The 14,423-nt window shown below is 37.2% G+C and overlaps 1 protein-coding gene across 1 annotated transcript; it reads left to right on the top strand.

The window, feature by feature from the left end:
* LOC308606383 (zinc finger protein 461-like) lies at positions 1-13,626 on the top strand. Its single transcript, XM_081217203.1, has 4 exons — positions 1-396; positions 9,146-9,272; positions 10,058-10,153; positions 12,590-13,626. The coding sequence occupies exons 1-4, from the start codon at positions 388-390 to the stop codon at positions 12,727-12,729; spliced, it is 372 nt and encodes a 123-aa protein (XP_081073329.1). The 5' UTR covers positions 1-387; the 3' UTR covers positions 12,730-13,626.
* The last annotated feature ends 797 nt before the right edge of the window (positions 13,627-14,423 follow it).

Here is a 14,423-nt window from a genome sequence, read left to right on the forward strand (position 1 = left end):
GCAGGCCAGTTGGGTCGATTTTATCATAGTGTTGGGACACTGATTTGCCTCTCTAGATCCCTCCTGCTAAAGATCCTGGGCCCAGTCTTTCTTGAATCCATAGCTGGATTCCCTCCTTGCTTTGAGTAAGGTTGGGATTTGTTCATCTTTTCTCTGATCTTTTATGTATGTGTGTATGGGGTCTGGGAGTAGGAGATGTGAAGTGGGGGAAATGTCATTCTAAGTTAGCACATTGGGCGCTCAGAGGCAAGATCATCTCATGTTTGTTTTTGTTTTTGTTTATTTTTAAACCCCTCTCATTCAGCAACACTTTCTTTGGACTGAATTTCTTCTAAAGTGGAACTAAGAAGACAACTAATAAATACACTGAATTCTAAAAAAAAAGCCATGGCCCATGTAAGTTGTTGTTTTCTTGTTCCTCATTGAAGTAGTCCTCTTTTTTTCCTATAGGTCGTGTGAATATTTGCATTCTTCATCCTGATATTGTTACCTAACCGAATATCACACAGTAACTTGCCAGTGAGTGAGTAAGTGATTGTGCCAAAAATATAGGATCTTCCTTTTTTGCTCATCTCTCTAACCAGTTTATATACTCATTCAATAAATCATTATTTATTTCCCATATGCTGAGTCTTCTGCCAGAATAAGGAAAGAACATAAATAGTATCCTTTTGAGGGAAATATTGATGTTCCTCTTGTCAGAACTTTGGTTTGCTGAACTGATTTAACAAATATTTATTGAATACCTACTATGTGATGGGCATTCTTTTAGGTAACTAGGAATAAATCAGTGGGGGGTAAAAATCAGACACATACAAATCATTTCCTGTGGAACTTGTAATGAAAGAGAGAAAGTAAATAATCAGCTTATATAGTACAAAACTTAAGACACACAAATATATATATGTACATATGTATGTATGTATATACATTTTATATATATATATATATGGTCAACTCTCCATATCTGTGGGTCCCACATCTATGGATTCAACCAACTGTAGATTGAAAATATTCAGGAAAAAAATTCCAGAAAGTTCCATAAAGCAAAACTTGAATTTGCTTCATGCAAGCAACTATTTACATAGCATTTACATTATATCAGGTATTATAAGTAATCTAGAGATGAGTTAAAGCATGTGGGAGAATGTGTGTAGGTTATACGCAAATACTATGCCATTTTACATGGGACTTGAGCATCTGCAGCTTTTGGTATCTGTGGGGGTCCTGGAACCAATCCCCTGTGGATACCAAGGGATGACTATGTATATATAATGAACAAAATCACTGTATGGTAAAACTAAGACGAAAGAGCAAATATATGTCTTATCAATCAATAACTGTATATGAGTTCTTTTTGTTTGTTTGTTTTGTTTTAATTTTAATTTTTGGGTGCATTGGGTCTTTGTTGCTGCACACAGGCTTTCTCTAGTTGCAGCAAGCAGCGCTACCCTTTGTTGCAGTGCGTGGGCTTCTCACTGCGGTGGCTTCTCTTGTTGTGGAGCATGGGCTCTAGGCACATGGGCTTCAGTAGTTGTGGCACGTGAGCTCAGCAGTTGTGGCTCACGGGCTCTAGAGCGCAGGCTCAGTAGTTGTGGCTCATGGGCTTAGTTCCTCCGTGGCATGTAGGATCTTCCCAGACCAGGGCTCAAACCCATGTCCCCTTCATTGGCAGGTGGATTCTTAACCACTGCACCACCAGGGAAGTCCCTGGATATGAGTTTTAACATACCTATTAAGAGAAAAAGTCTTTCAGATTGAGGCACAAAGAAAAATTCAACTCTCTGTATCGGACGCTTAAGTGATTCAGTGATTCAGAAAGTTTAATAAAAGGATGGACAGATTATACCAGGCAAATGGAAACTAAAGGAAAACATACTAAACTTCACGCCACATCACACCATTAAACATGGCAAAGAGGGACTTCCCTGGTGGTCCAGTGGTTAAGAATCTGCCTTCCAATGCAGGGGATGCAGGTTCCATCCCTGGTTGGGGAACTAAGATCCCACATGTTGTGGCACAACTAAGCCCATGCCACAACTAGAGAGCCTGTGTGCTGCAACTACAGAGCCCATGCTCTCTGGAGCCTGTGCACCACAACTACAGAGCCCATGCGCTCCGGAGCCCATGTGCTGCAAGGAAAGATCCCACGTGCTGCAACTAAGACCCAACACAGTTGAAAATTAATTAATTAATTAATTAATTAATTTAAAAAAAACATGGCAAAGAAGGACACTACATAATTCTAAAGTGTAAATTTCAAAGTGAAGCTAAAATAGTTATGAATTACCTACATATAAAATATTACAGCAGCAACTTTCCTAAAACAAATAGAAAAGCAGATAGAAGAAGAAATAGATTCTTGCCAGCAGTAGGGGACATTAGTTAACCCTCTTAGTCAAAGTCAAGACAAGTGGACAAAATTTAGTTAAGGATATTGAAGTACTAAATCACATACTCCATCAGATCTATCTTACTAATATACATTATATGCTAATAGTAGTGAATATGCATTTTTAAAGTATCCATGGACCATTCAGAAAAAAATGACAAAATATTAGGCTGTAGTAAAGCCCAAAAAGTACAAATGGTAGACAATATTCTCTGAACACAGTGAAATACAACTAGAATTTAATTACAGAATCAGAAAAATTGTTATTCTTACCAGCAGTTTATAAAATCTGTCTTAGTAACTGCTGATTCAAAGAAGAAATATAATCTAAAAAGTGAAAAATTTCTCATGTCAGTGATAGCACTACATATTGGAACCCATGGAATTTAGTTAAAGCAGAACTCTAAGGGAAAAGTCATAGATTTAAATGCTTCTAACAAAAAATAATGAAAATTTGTAAGTTAAAAATAAGTAGAAAGAAATCTGAAAGGGATTTACAAAGATAAAAATTACATGTGTTACAAAACAGGAAAAAAATTATAACTAATAAGGTAAATCAGTAAGTTAAATCACTAACCTTTGAATCATGAATGAAAAGGGAGAAAGCACAAATTTACAAAACGAAAAGGGGAAAATCCACAGAAACAAAGGAAATTCAATAGACTCTTGAAAAAAATACTTTATTTGATTCTTTGCAAATACATTTTATTTATTCACATATGTACCATTTTCAATTGCTCTCTCTTCTTGAGATCTGAATTTCTGTTTGGTATCATTTCTTTTTGGCCTGAAGACATTTCCTTAGCATTTCCTGTAGTTTGTATCTTCTGGTGACTAATCCTCTCAGCTTTCTTTATGTGAAAATGTCTTTGTTCCTCCTTTATTTATAAAATAAGTCAGGACTTGCATCCTCCTCCTCCATTTTCTGGAAGAGTTTTTTTTTATAGAATTAGTATTATTTATTCCTTAATTGTCTGATAGAATTCACCAGCAAAAAGCATCTGTGGTAGGCAGAATAATGAGCCCCCCCTCAAAAAAAACCTGTCTACGTGCTAATCCTAGAACCTGTGAATAGGTTACCTTACGTGGCAAAAGAGACTTTGCAAATATGATTAAATTAATGCTTTTTAAAAAATAAATTTGTTTATCTATTTATTTTTGGCTGTGTTGGGTCTTCGTTGCTGCACACAGGCTTTCTCTAGTTGCAGCGAGCGAGCGGTGGCTGCTCTTCGTTGCGGTGCACGGGCTGCTCACTGCGGTGGCTTCTTTTGTTGCAGAGCATGGGCTCTAGGCATGCAGGCTTCAGTAGTTGTGGCATGTGGGCTCAGTAGTTGTGGCTTGCAGGCTCTAGAGCGCAGGCTCAGTAGTTGTGGCGCACAGGATTAGTTGCTCCGCGGCATGTGGGATCTTCCTGGACCAGGGATTGAACCTCTGTCCCGAATTGAATCTGGCAGGCGGATTCTTAACCACTGTGCTACGAGGGAAGTCCCTCAAATTAATGCTTTTGAGATGGGGAGATTGTCTTGGGTTATCTGAAGAGTCAGGGTCAAAAGAGGATGTGAGTACAGAATATGCATACTTCGGTTAAAAAAATGCAACATTACTGGCTTTGAAGATGGAGGAAGGGGGCCATGAGCCAAGGAATGTAAGTAACCTCTAGAAGCTAGAAAAGGTGAGGAAATGGACTCTTTCCTAGAGCTGCCAGAAAGGTACACAGCCCTGCCAACACCTTGATTTAGTCTAGTAAAACCCTTGTTGGACTTCTAACCAACAGATCATAAATTTGTTTTAAGCTACTGCATTTGTGGTGGTATGTGCAGCATCAGTAGAAAACTAATACACCATCTGAGTTTAGAGTTTCCTTCGTGGGGAGACTTTAATTTCTTTAATAGATAAAGGGCTTTGGGGTTTTTTTTTCTTGAATTAGTTTAGTAATTTGTGCCTTTCAGGGAATTAGTTTATTTCAACTTAGATGTCAAATTTATTGGCATAAAGTTGTTCATTATATTCCCTTATTATCATTTTAATGCCTGTCAGATCTACAGTAATTCACACTTTTAAATTCCTGATATTGATAATTTATGTCTTCTTTTCTTGATCAGTATTCTAGCAGCTTGTCAAATTTATTGGTCTTTTCAAAGAACCAGCTTTTAGTTTTACTGGTTTTTCTCTCTAGTTTGCCCTTGCTGTTTCACTGATTACTGATCTTATTTATTCTTTCCTTTGTTCTGTATATTTTAGATTTAACTTTCTCTTATTTTTCTAGCTTAAAATTCCCTTTCTACTTTCACCCATGGGTTATATAGAAGAGTGCTCTTTAACTTCCAAATATGTGGGAACTTTTTCAGATCTTTCTGATAGTTCATTTTAAATTTAATTCTGTGGTGGTCAAGGAACATACTCTGTAATTTCTATCCTTTTAAATTTATTGAGATTTGTCTTATGGCCCAATATGTGGACAATTTGGTGAATGCTCCATGTGCAGTTTAAAAAAAGGGGTATTATACTGTTGGGTAGAGTGTTTATCAGTTAGGTCAAATGTTTGTAGTGGTGATCAACTCTTCTATATCTTTACTAATTTTTTTTTTGTCACTTGGTCTATCAATTACTGAGAGAGGACAGTTGAAATTTCCAGATACAATGGTGGATCTGTTACAGTTCTGTCAATTTTTGCTTTATGGTATTTTGAAGCTGTGTTATTAGGTGCATACATATTTAGGATTGCTATATCCTCTTGACAAATTGACCCCTTGATCATGAAATGTTCTTTTTGATAATATTCTTTGTCTTGAATTCTGTTCTCTTTATTAACATAACTGATTCAGCTTTCTTTTACCGTTTTCTTCATGGCATATCTTTTACCGTTTTCTTCATAGCATATCTTTTTTCCATCCTTTTATTTTTTTAAATTAATTAATTAATTAATTAATTTTTATTTATTTATTTTTTTGCGGTATGCAGGCCTCTCACTGCTATGGCTTCTCCCATTGCGGAGCACAGGCTCCGGACGTGCAGGCCCAGCGGCCATAGCTCATGGGCCCAGCCACTCCGCGGCATGTGGGATCCTCCCGGACTGGGGCACGAACCTGTGTCCCCTGCATCGGCAGGCGGACTCTGAACCACTGCGCCACCAGGGAAGCCCCATCCTTTTATTTTAACCTATTTTAAGTGTATCTCATATAACAGCATATACTTTGGTTCTACTTTTTTACCCAGTCTGACAGTTGCTGCCTTCAACTATCTACACAGGGTTTAGCAAACTATGGCATGCTGGCCAAATCCAGCCCACAACCTATTTTCCTATGGCCCTCAACCTAAGAATGGTTTTGCATGTCAAAAGGGTTATAAATAAGTAAAGAAAAAAGAATATGTTATAGGGACTATATGTGATCCACAGAGCCTAAAATATTTATTACCTGACCCTATTCAGAAAATTTTGCTGACTTCTAGATGGACCATGTAAATTAAATGTAATGATTATGTTTTAATCTATCATCTTATCATCTATCCTTTCTTCCTTTTTTTTCCCCTATTTTCCTGCCTTCTCTTGGACTAATCCTATATTTTTTAGTATTCCATTTATCTCCATTATAGGATTATTAGCTGTACCATTTTTGTTTTGTTTTGTTTATTGTTTTGGGGGTTGTTCTAAGGTTTCCAATGTGATTTTAAAAACAAAAAAATCTTGGGCTTCCCTGGTGGCACAGTGGTTGAGAGTCCGCCTGCTGATGCAGGGGACGTGGGTTCATGTCCCGGTCTGGGAAGATCCCACATGCCGCGGGGCGGCTGGGCCTGTGAGCCATGGCCGCTGAGCCTGTGCGTCTGGAACCTGTGCTCCGCAACGGGAGAGGCCACAACAGTGAGAGGCCCACGTACTGCAAAAAAAAAAAAAAAAATCTTACTAGATCTTCCAATAATTTTACACAACTTCATACATAATTCAAAAATCTTAAAACTGGATATTTCCATTTCCCCTTCCCATCTTTTTTTACTACTGTTTTCATATATTTTATTTCTAAATACTTTTAAACCACACATGATTTTTTTTCTTTTTTTCTTTCTTCCTTTTTTTTTGTGGGGGTGTGGTGTGCCACACAGCTTATAGGATCTCAGTTCCCTGACCAGGGATTGAACCCAGGCCATGGCAGTGAAAGTCCAGAATCCTAACCATTAGGCAACCAGGGAACTCCCAGTTTTTTTTTTCTTTAAATGGTCAATTATCTTTTAAAGAAATTATGAGATGAAAACAATATCTTTCTTATTTACCTCCGAACTTATCATTTTTAGCACTCTTCATTTCTCTGTGGATAGAAGTTTTTACCTATAAATTTTTTCCACCTGAAATTCTTTCCACCTGAAAAACTTCCTTTAACATTTTTTGTAGCAAGGTTTGTTACTCTCAAAAAAACAAACCAACAGTAACAAAAATAAAACTCCAATCTTTATTTCACCTTCATTTTGAGGAATTTTAATTGGAAATAGAATTATAGCCTGACAGCTTTCTTTCAGCATTTTTTTCTTCCAGTTTTATTGAGATATAATTTACATACAGCACTGTTTAAGTTTAAGGTATACAACATAATGATTTGACATACATACATCACGAAATGATTATCACAGTAGAGTTAGTAAAATCCTTCATCTCATGTAGATACAAAAATAAAGAAATAGAAAAAAATTCTTTTTCTTGTGGAAACTCTTAGGATTCACTCTCTTAACAACTTTCATAAATAACATTCAGCAGTGTTAATTATATTTATCATGTTGTACATTACATCCCTAGTACTTATTTATCTTATAACTGGAAGTTTGTATCTTTTAACCACCTTTATCCAATCCCCCTCCCCACCCCCTGCCTCTGTTAAATGCAAATCTGATCTCTTTCTCTATGAATTTGTTTGTTTGTTTTTGAAGTATAACTGACCTACAATACTATGTTAGCTTCTGTTACACAACATAGTGACTTTATATTTTTATACATTTCAAAATGATCACCATGATAAGTCTAGTTATGGTATGTCACCATAGAAGAATATTACAGTTATCTACTATATTCCCCACACTGTACATAGCAGTCTTTCTTTCTTCCTCCATCTCTCTCTCTCTTTCTCTCATTATTTTTGGTTACTGATCTCTCAAGTTCAAATGCATTTTAACAACTCTGCATGTTTTACACCCTCCCCCAACTTTTCCTGTTTTTATCATATTTTACATCTTTTTGTTTTGCATATATATCCCTTAACTACTTAATGCAGATTTAGATGATTTTACTACTTTTGTCTTTTAACCTTCCTACTAGCTTCATGGCTAATTTACTACCTTTACTGTATCATTGCCTTTACAGATGAGATTTTTCCTTCTGTAATTTTCATGTTTCTAGTTGTGGCCTTTTCTTTTTCACTTAGAGAAACATTTTTTTGTAAAGCTGGTTTGGTGGTGCCGAACTCTTTTAGCTTTTGTTTGTTTTTAAACTTTTGGTCTCTCCATCAAACTGAATGAAAGCCTTGCCAGGTAGAGTACTCTTGGTTAGGTTTTTTCCTTTCATCACTTTAAATATATCATGCCACTCCCTTCTGGACTGCAGAGTTTCTGCTGAAAAGTCAGCTGATAGCCATATGGGAGTTCCTTTGTATGTAACTTATTGCTTATCACTCTGTTTATCCAATCTTCTCCTGAATTCTTTGAACATCTTTACAGTCGTTACCTTGAACTCTCTATAGGGTAGATTGCCTATCTCCACTTCACTTAGTTCTTCTTCTGGGGTTTTATCTTGTTCCTTCATTTGGAAGATGTTTCTCTGTCACCTCATTTTGCCCAGTTGGTTGTTTTTATTTCTGTGTTTCTGATAGATTGGTTACCTTTCCCAACCTTGGAAAAGTGGCCTTTTGTAGGAGACGTCCTCTGTGTCCCAGCAGCGCTCTCCCCTCTGGGCACTAGAGCTATATAGTCTAGGGGTGCCCCAGATTTGGGCTGCGTGGGTCCTTCTGTTGTGGTGGGCTGACTACTGTGGGCAGTCTGGTAGGTGTGGCTGGCTCCTGGTCCAGTTGTCTGCCAGGCCCTGTCTTATACAGAGGCTGATGGACACTGGTTGGCAGAGCTGGATCACGAGACTGCTGGCAGTGGGGCCCACTGGTGGGTGGAGCCAGTTTCTGCAGTGGGTGGTTGTGGGGCTGAGGGTCCCAGATCTGGTGTCGGCATGCTGGTGGATGGGACCAGTTCCTTACATGGTTCGCTGCAGGGCCCAAAGCTGCTACTGCCCTGCTAGTGAGTGGGGCATATCAAGGTTATGAAAGGGAGATGTGCTTTGTCCATCTTTGGAAAATATAGTCTGCACTGGGTGTTTACTAAAGAATTTGCATTAAAAGTAAAAATGCTTAGTCATAATGAGGAAGAAATATCATCAGGTCCTTTTTCTGAAGATGGAGATTTTCATAAGAAATTTTGGAAAAATTTACAACTATTTAACTTAGTTGGGAACCTCTATTTATTTTCTAAATTTCTAGATGAGTGATTAACAGAAGTTTTCCACCCTATGCTAGAGGATGTGTGTGCAGAAATTGAATTGTTTAAGAGTATGTGGGCACTCTGCTTTAGTCTCACTAAATTTTTTTTTGACCCATACAAGCTTCCAGCCTTAGCCTATATACTCACTGTACCATCCCTTTCCTGCAGTGCCTTCTTTTAGCAGTGCTTCTTCCTTTTGAAAAATGTTTCTTATAATTTTAAAAACAGTACTGTGATTTGTCATTTTAGGGGTTGGTGATGTTCAAAGATGTGGCTATAGATGTCTCTCAGGAGGAATGGGAATGCCTGAACCCTGCACAGAGGAATTTGTACAAAGATGTGATGTTGGAGAACTATAGCAACTTGGTTTCACTGGGTAAAGTTATCTGCCTCTAATAATTCAGAATCTGTTTCTTGGAATTTCTGCTTTCTCCACTATGAATTTTAGGGCTACCTTTCAAATAACTAGATGAATTTTCTCTTTGTGTAGAAATGAGCACAGCCAAGTGGAGTTGCACCTTCATTTTCTCTATCCTCACATCTTACTCTTGTCCTTTCTTATAATTGACTTTCTTCCTTGAAAATTAAGGAATAGAATTGAAATTCTATACCATTAAAGCATAACATAGTCGAAGAAACCAGGCTTTGTCTTTTGTTTCACTTGCACTGTGCTAAATGTGCAGATGCACTAGTGTAGATAAAACTAAGCACATGGGTCCTGGGTGCAAAGCTTTTTAGCCTTCCCAATTAGTGTAGTAATGGACTGAGTCAAGAAATGTCATTTACATTTACAGCTCAAATGAACACTGTTCTATTTACTGCAACAAATGTAAACAATTTGCATTTGGAAGTTATATTCTAAGAACTTTACATTTAACATGGAAAAGTATCTGAGAATAAGTATTTCAGGAAACTCCTTTTTTTCTCAAAGGAAAATAAGGAGTGAAAACTTATATAACTTAAAGAGCATTTTACCATCTATTTGTTTGTTTTGTTTCTTATGATCCTGAGTTTACCTGTATATGAGAATTTGACTTTTCTTTCTTCTCTAGACCTTATCGAGTACCATCTTGTCCTGTAGGTTTTTTAAAATAAATTCTGAAACACAGTATTTGAATACTTTCATTTCCACTTCATCTCCATTTCTTTTCTTATAACCAGGACTTTCTATTTCTAAGCCAGCTGTGATCTCCTCATTGGAGCAAGGGAAGGAGCCCTGGATGGTTATGAGGGAAGTGATAGGAGAACAGTTCCCAGGTGAGTGAGCTATAATCAGGAAGCAGAAATTTGTTGTGAGGAGTAGGCCAACTGGTAAGAATGTTGGTTATATTAAGGTTATAAGGTTAATGTAAGGTTGTATTTGACAGAATAATTAGGGAAAATCTGATTTCAAAACTTATTGCAGTGTTACAGTAATCAAACAATGTGGTACTGGCATAAAGACAGACATATAGATGAGTGGAATAGAATAGAGAGTCTAGAAATAAACCCTCAGATATATGACAAAATGATTTTAGATAAGAGTGCCAAGACCATTCTATGGGGGAAAGGACTGTACTCTTAACAGATGGTGTTGGGGAAACTGGATACCCACATGCAAAGGAATAAAATTCCTTATGCCATATACAAAAATTAACTCAAAGTGGATCAAAGAACTAAATCTAAGACCCAAAACTATAAGACGCATAGAAGAAAATATAGGGGAAAAACTTCGTGACATTGGATTTGGCAGTAATTTCTGGGCTATGATACCAAGGCACAGCATAGACAAATGGGAGTACATCAAACTTTAAAAACTTCTGTTCATCAAAAGATGCAATCAACAGAGTATTAATTTTAAAAAAATTCATACAAGTTGCTTTGCTAGGTGATGAGAATACATTTTTTAAATGTTATAAAGACATTTTTAATCTAGTAGTGGATCGAGAACATATGAATATATTTTCTAATAAAATATTTAGGAAAAATTAATTGATTAGAAATTGTGAAAATTAAAGCAAATGACTACATTGAGGAGATGGAGATGGTAGAGGGATGATTAGAAAAGAAGGAGTAGGACCCTAGGAAAGTATAGGGTCCTGAAGGCTAAGAGCAGGTTCATTCCACAAGTTAGAGCAGGGGTCCCCAACCCCTGGGCTGCGGGGGTTGAGCTCTGTTGATTGCATCTTTTGATGGACCGGTACTGGTCCACGGCCTGTTAGGAACCGGGCCGCACAGCAGGAGGTGAGCAGCGGGAGAGTGAGCAAAGCTTCATCTGCCACTCCCCATCGCTTGCATTACTGCCTGAACCATCCCCCACCGCCCCCGGGGAAAAATTGTCTTCCACAAAACCGGTCTCTGGTGCCAAAAAGTTTGGGGACCACTGAATTAGAGGTCTTTGATGATGTCTGTAACTCATAGTACTCCAGAGCTATGAAAAGAGTATATTTCTGTTGTTTTAAGCCACCTAGTTTATGGTACACTGTTACGTTGATTCTAAGAAACTAATACAGAGGTGAAACATGGAAAAATGATATATACTTTCCTAAATGTTTTGCTTTCATGTAAGATGTTATTCTTTTTACTAATTTTTGATACCTGGCCAGGCCTTTCCTTTTGCATATATGGTGTGGTGATTTCTTTTTAAAAGTTTTTTACCTTGAAATAGTTATAGATTCACAGGAGTTTGCAAAGAAATGTACAGGGAAGTTCCATGTACCCTTCCTCCAGCCTCTCCCAGTGTTAACATCTTACACAACTATAGTACAATATCATACTGAAAAATTGACATTTTTATAATCCATAGAAGTTACTCAGATTTCACTACTTATATACACACTTATTTGTATGTGTGTTTCTGTGCATATGTATAGCTCTATGTAGTTTTATCATATATAGCCTTGTATCACTACTACAACAATCAAAATAGATAGTACCATCACCACAAGACTCCCTCCTATTATCTCTTTGTAGCTACACCCATCCCTTTCTCCCTTATTCCTAACTCTTGGTAACCATTAATCTATTCTACATCTATATAACTATGTTATTTCATGAAGTTACATAAATGGAATCCTGCAGTATGTATCCTTTTGAGATTAGCTTTTTTCTTATATATATATGTATAACATTAATGTAAGGAATATATATATACACACATATGTAAACATATATATATGTTCCTTACATTCATGTAAAAGTTTGTACTTGAAAATAAGTCTGGGATAAAGCTCAAGTATGCAATTGCTGGGTCGTAAGGTAAGCTCATTTTTAGTTTTGAAAGGAACTGCCAAACACTAGCAGTGTATGAATGATGCATTTCACTGAATCCTAGTCAGCACTTGGTGTTATCAGTTTTTCATTTTAACCATTCTGATAGGTGGGTAATGAAATTTCATTATAGTTTTTATTTGAATTCCCTTAACAGAAAATCATGTTTATTTGCCATCTGTGTGTCCTCTTCAGTGAATGTCTGTTCATGTCTTTTGCCCATTTTATGATTTAATTGTTTGGGTTTTTTTGCTGTTGAGTTTTCATAGTTCTTTATGTATTCTTTTGGGTTGGCCAAACAGTTCGGTTTTTTCTGTAAGATGGTTCTAGTGCGCTTAGTTGTCTTTAACTTCATTCGAAACAATTTTGTTAGATTGTATTGTGATACCTGTCATATCAGAGTACATTTTTTTAAAAAATCAAAATTGGTGAATTTTTGTGTAGCCATTTTGATACTGAAGATGGAAGAAAAGAAGCAACATTTTCAGCATATTATGCCTTATTATTTCCAGAAAAGTAAAAACACAACTGAAATGCAAAAAAAGGTTTGTGCAATGTATAGAGAAGGTGCTTTGACTGATTGAACGTGACAAAAGTGGTTTGCGATGTTTCGTGCTGGAGATTTCACACTGGATGATGCTCTACAATCGGGTAGATCAGTTAAAATTGATAGCAATCAAATCGAGACATTAATTGAGAACAATCAACGTTACACCACATGGGAGATAGCCGATATACTCAAAATATCCAAATCAAGCGTTGAAAATCATTTGCACCAGCTTGGTATGTTAATCACTTTGATGTTTGGGTTCCACATAAGCGAAAAAAACCTTCTTGACCATATTTCCGCATGCGATTCTCTACTTAAACGTAATGAAAATGTTCTGTTTTTAAAACAAATTGTGTCAGGCAATGGAAAATATATACTGTACAATAATGTGGAATGGAAGAGATCATGGGGCAAGCAGAGTGAACCACCAAAGGCCGGTCTTTATCCAAAAAGGTGGTGTTGTGTATATGGTGGGATTGGAAGGGAGTCTTCTATCATGAGCTCCTTCCGGAAAACCAAACTATTAATTCCAACAAGTGTTGCTCCCAATTAGACCAACTGAAAGCATCACTCAATGAAAACCATCTGGAATTAGTCAACAGAAAACGTATAATCTCTCATCAGGATAATGCAAGACTGCATGTTTCTTTGATGACCAGGCAAAAACTGTTACAGCTTGGCTGGGAAGTTCTGATTCATCCACCGTATTCACCAGACATTGCACCTTCAGGTTTCCATTGATTTCAGTCTTTACAAAATTCCCTTAATGGAAAAAGTTTCAATTCCCTGGAAGACTGTATAAGGCACCTGGAACAGTTCTTTGCTCAAAAAGATAAAAAGTTTTGGGAAGATGGAATTATGAAGTTGCCTGAAAAATGGCAGAAGGTAGTGGAACAAAATGGTGAATACGTTGTTCAATAAAGTTCTTGGTGAAAATGAAAACTGTGTCTTTTATTTTTACTTAAAAACCTAAGGAACTTTTTGGCCAACCCAATAGATAGGCCTTTGCTGGATATGTGACTTAAAGAAATAATTTCTCCAAGTCTATAATTTGTGTTTTAATCCTTTTAACAGGGTCTTTTGCAGAGAAAAGTTTAATTTTGATGAAGTCTAGCCTTTATTCATTTTTTAAATCTTATGAATTGTTAGGGGGTTTGTTGTTGTTTTTTTGTTTGGTTTTGGTTTTTGGTGTTAAGTCTAAGAACACCACCTAGGGCTTCCCTGGTGGCGCAGTGGTTGAGAGTCCGCCTGCCGATGCAGGGGACACGGGTTCGTGCCCCGGTCTGGGAAGATCCCACATGCCGCGGAGCGGCTAGGCCCGTGAGCCATGGCTGCTGAGCCTGCGCGTCTGGAGCCTGTGCTCCGCAATGGGAGAGGCCACAACAGTGAGAGGCCCGCGTACTGGGAAAAAAAAAAAAAACACCACCTAGTCCTAGGTCCTAAAGATTTTCTCCTATTTTTTTTTCTAGAACTTTTATAGTTTTACATTTTCCATTTAAATCTGTAATCCATTTTGAGTACCTTTTTGTAGAAGATGTGAGACTTCAGGTCAAGGTTTAACTTTTTGCCTATGGATGTCTAATTCTCCATCACCATTTTTTTCAACAAGTTATCCCTCCTCCCTTGAGTTGCTTTTTCACCGTTATCAGAAATTAGTTGAGCACATTTGTGTGGCTCCATTTCTGAGATCTATGTTCTGTACCATTGATCTTTGTAACTATTCCTCTG

This window comes from Mesoplodon bidens, assembly GCF_964165515.1.
Source record: "Mesoplodon bidens genome assembly, chromosome: 18".
NCBI lineage: Eukaryota > Metazoa > Chordata > Mammalia > Artiodactyla > Ziphiidae > Mesoplodon > Mesoplodon bidens.

Coding starts and splice junctions, on each gene's coding strand:
- LOC308606383 (XM_081217203.1), top strand. Junction 9,273..10,057: donor TAGCAACTTGGTTTCACTGG/GTAAAGTTATCT, acceptor TCTTATAACCAG/GACTTTCTATTTCTAAGCCA. Junction 10,154..12,589: donor GATAGGAGAACAGTTCCCAG/GTGAGTGAGCTA, acceptor ATTTTTGTGTAG/CCATTTTGATACTGAAGATG.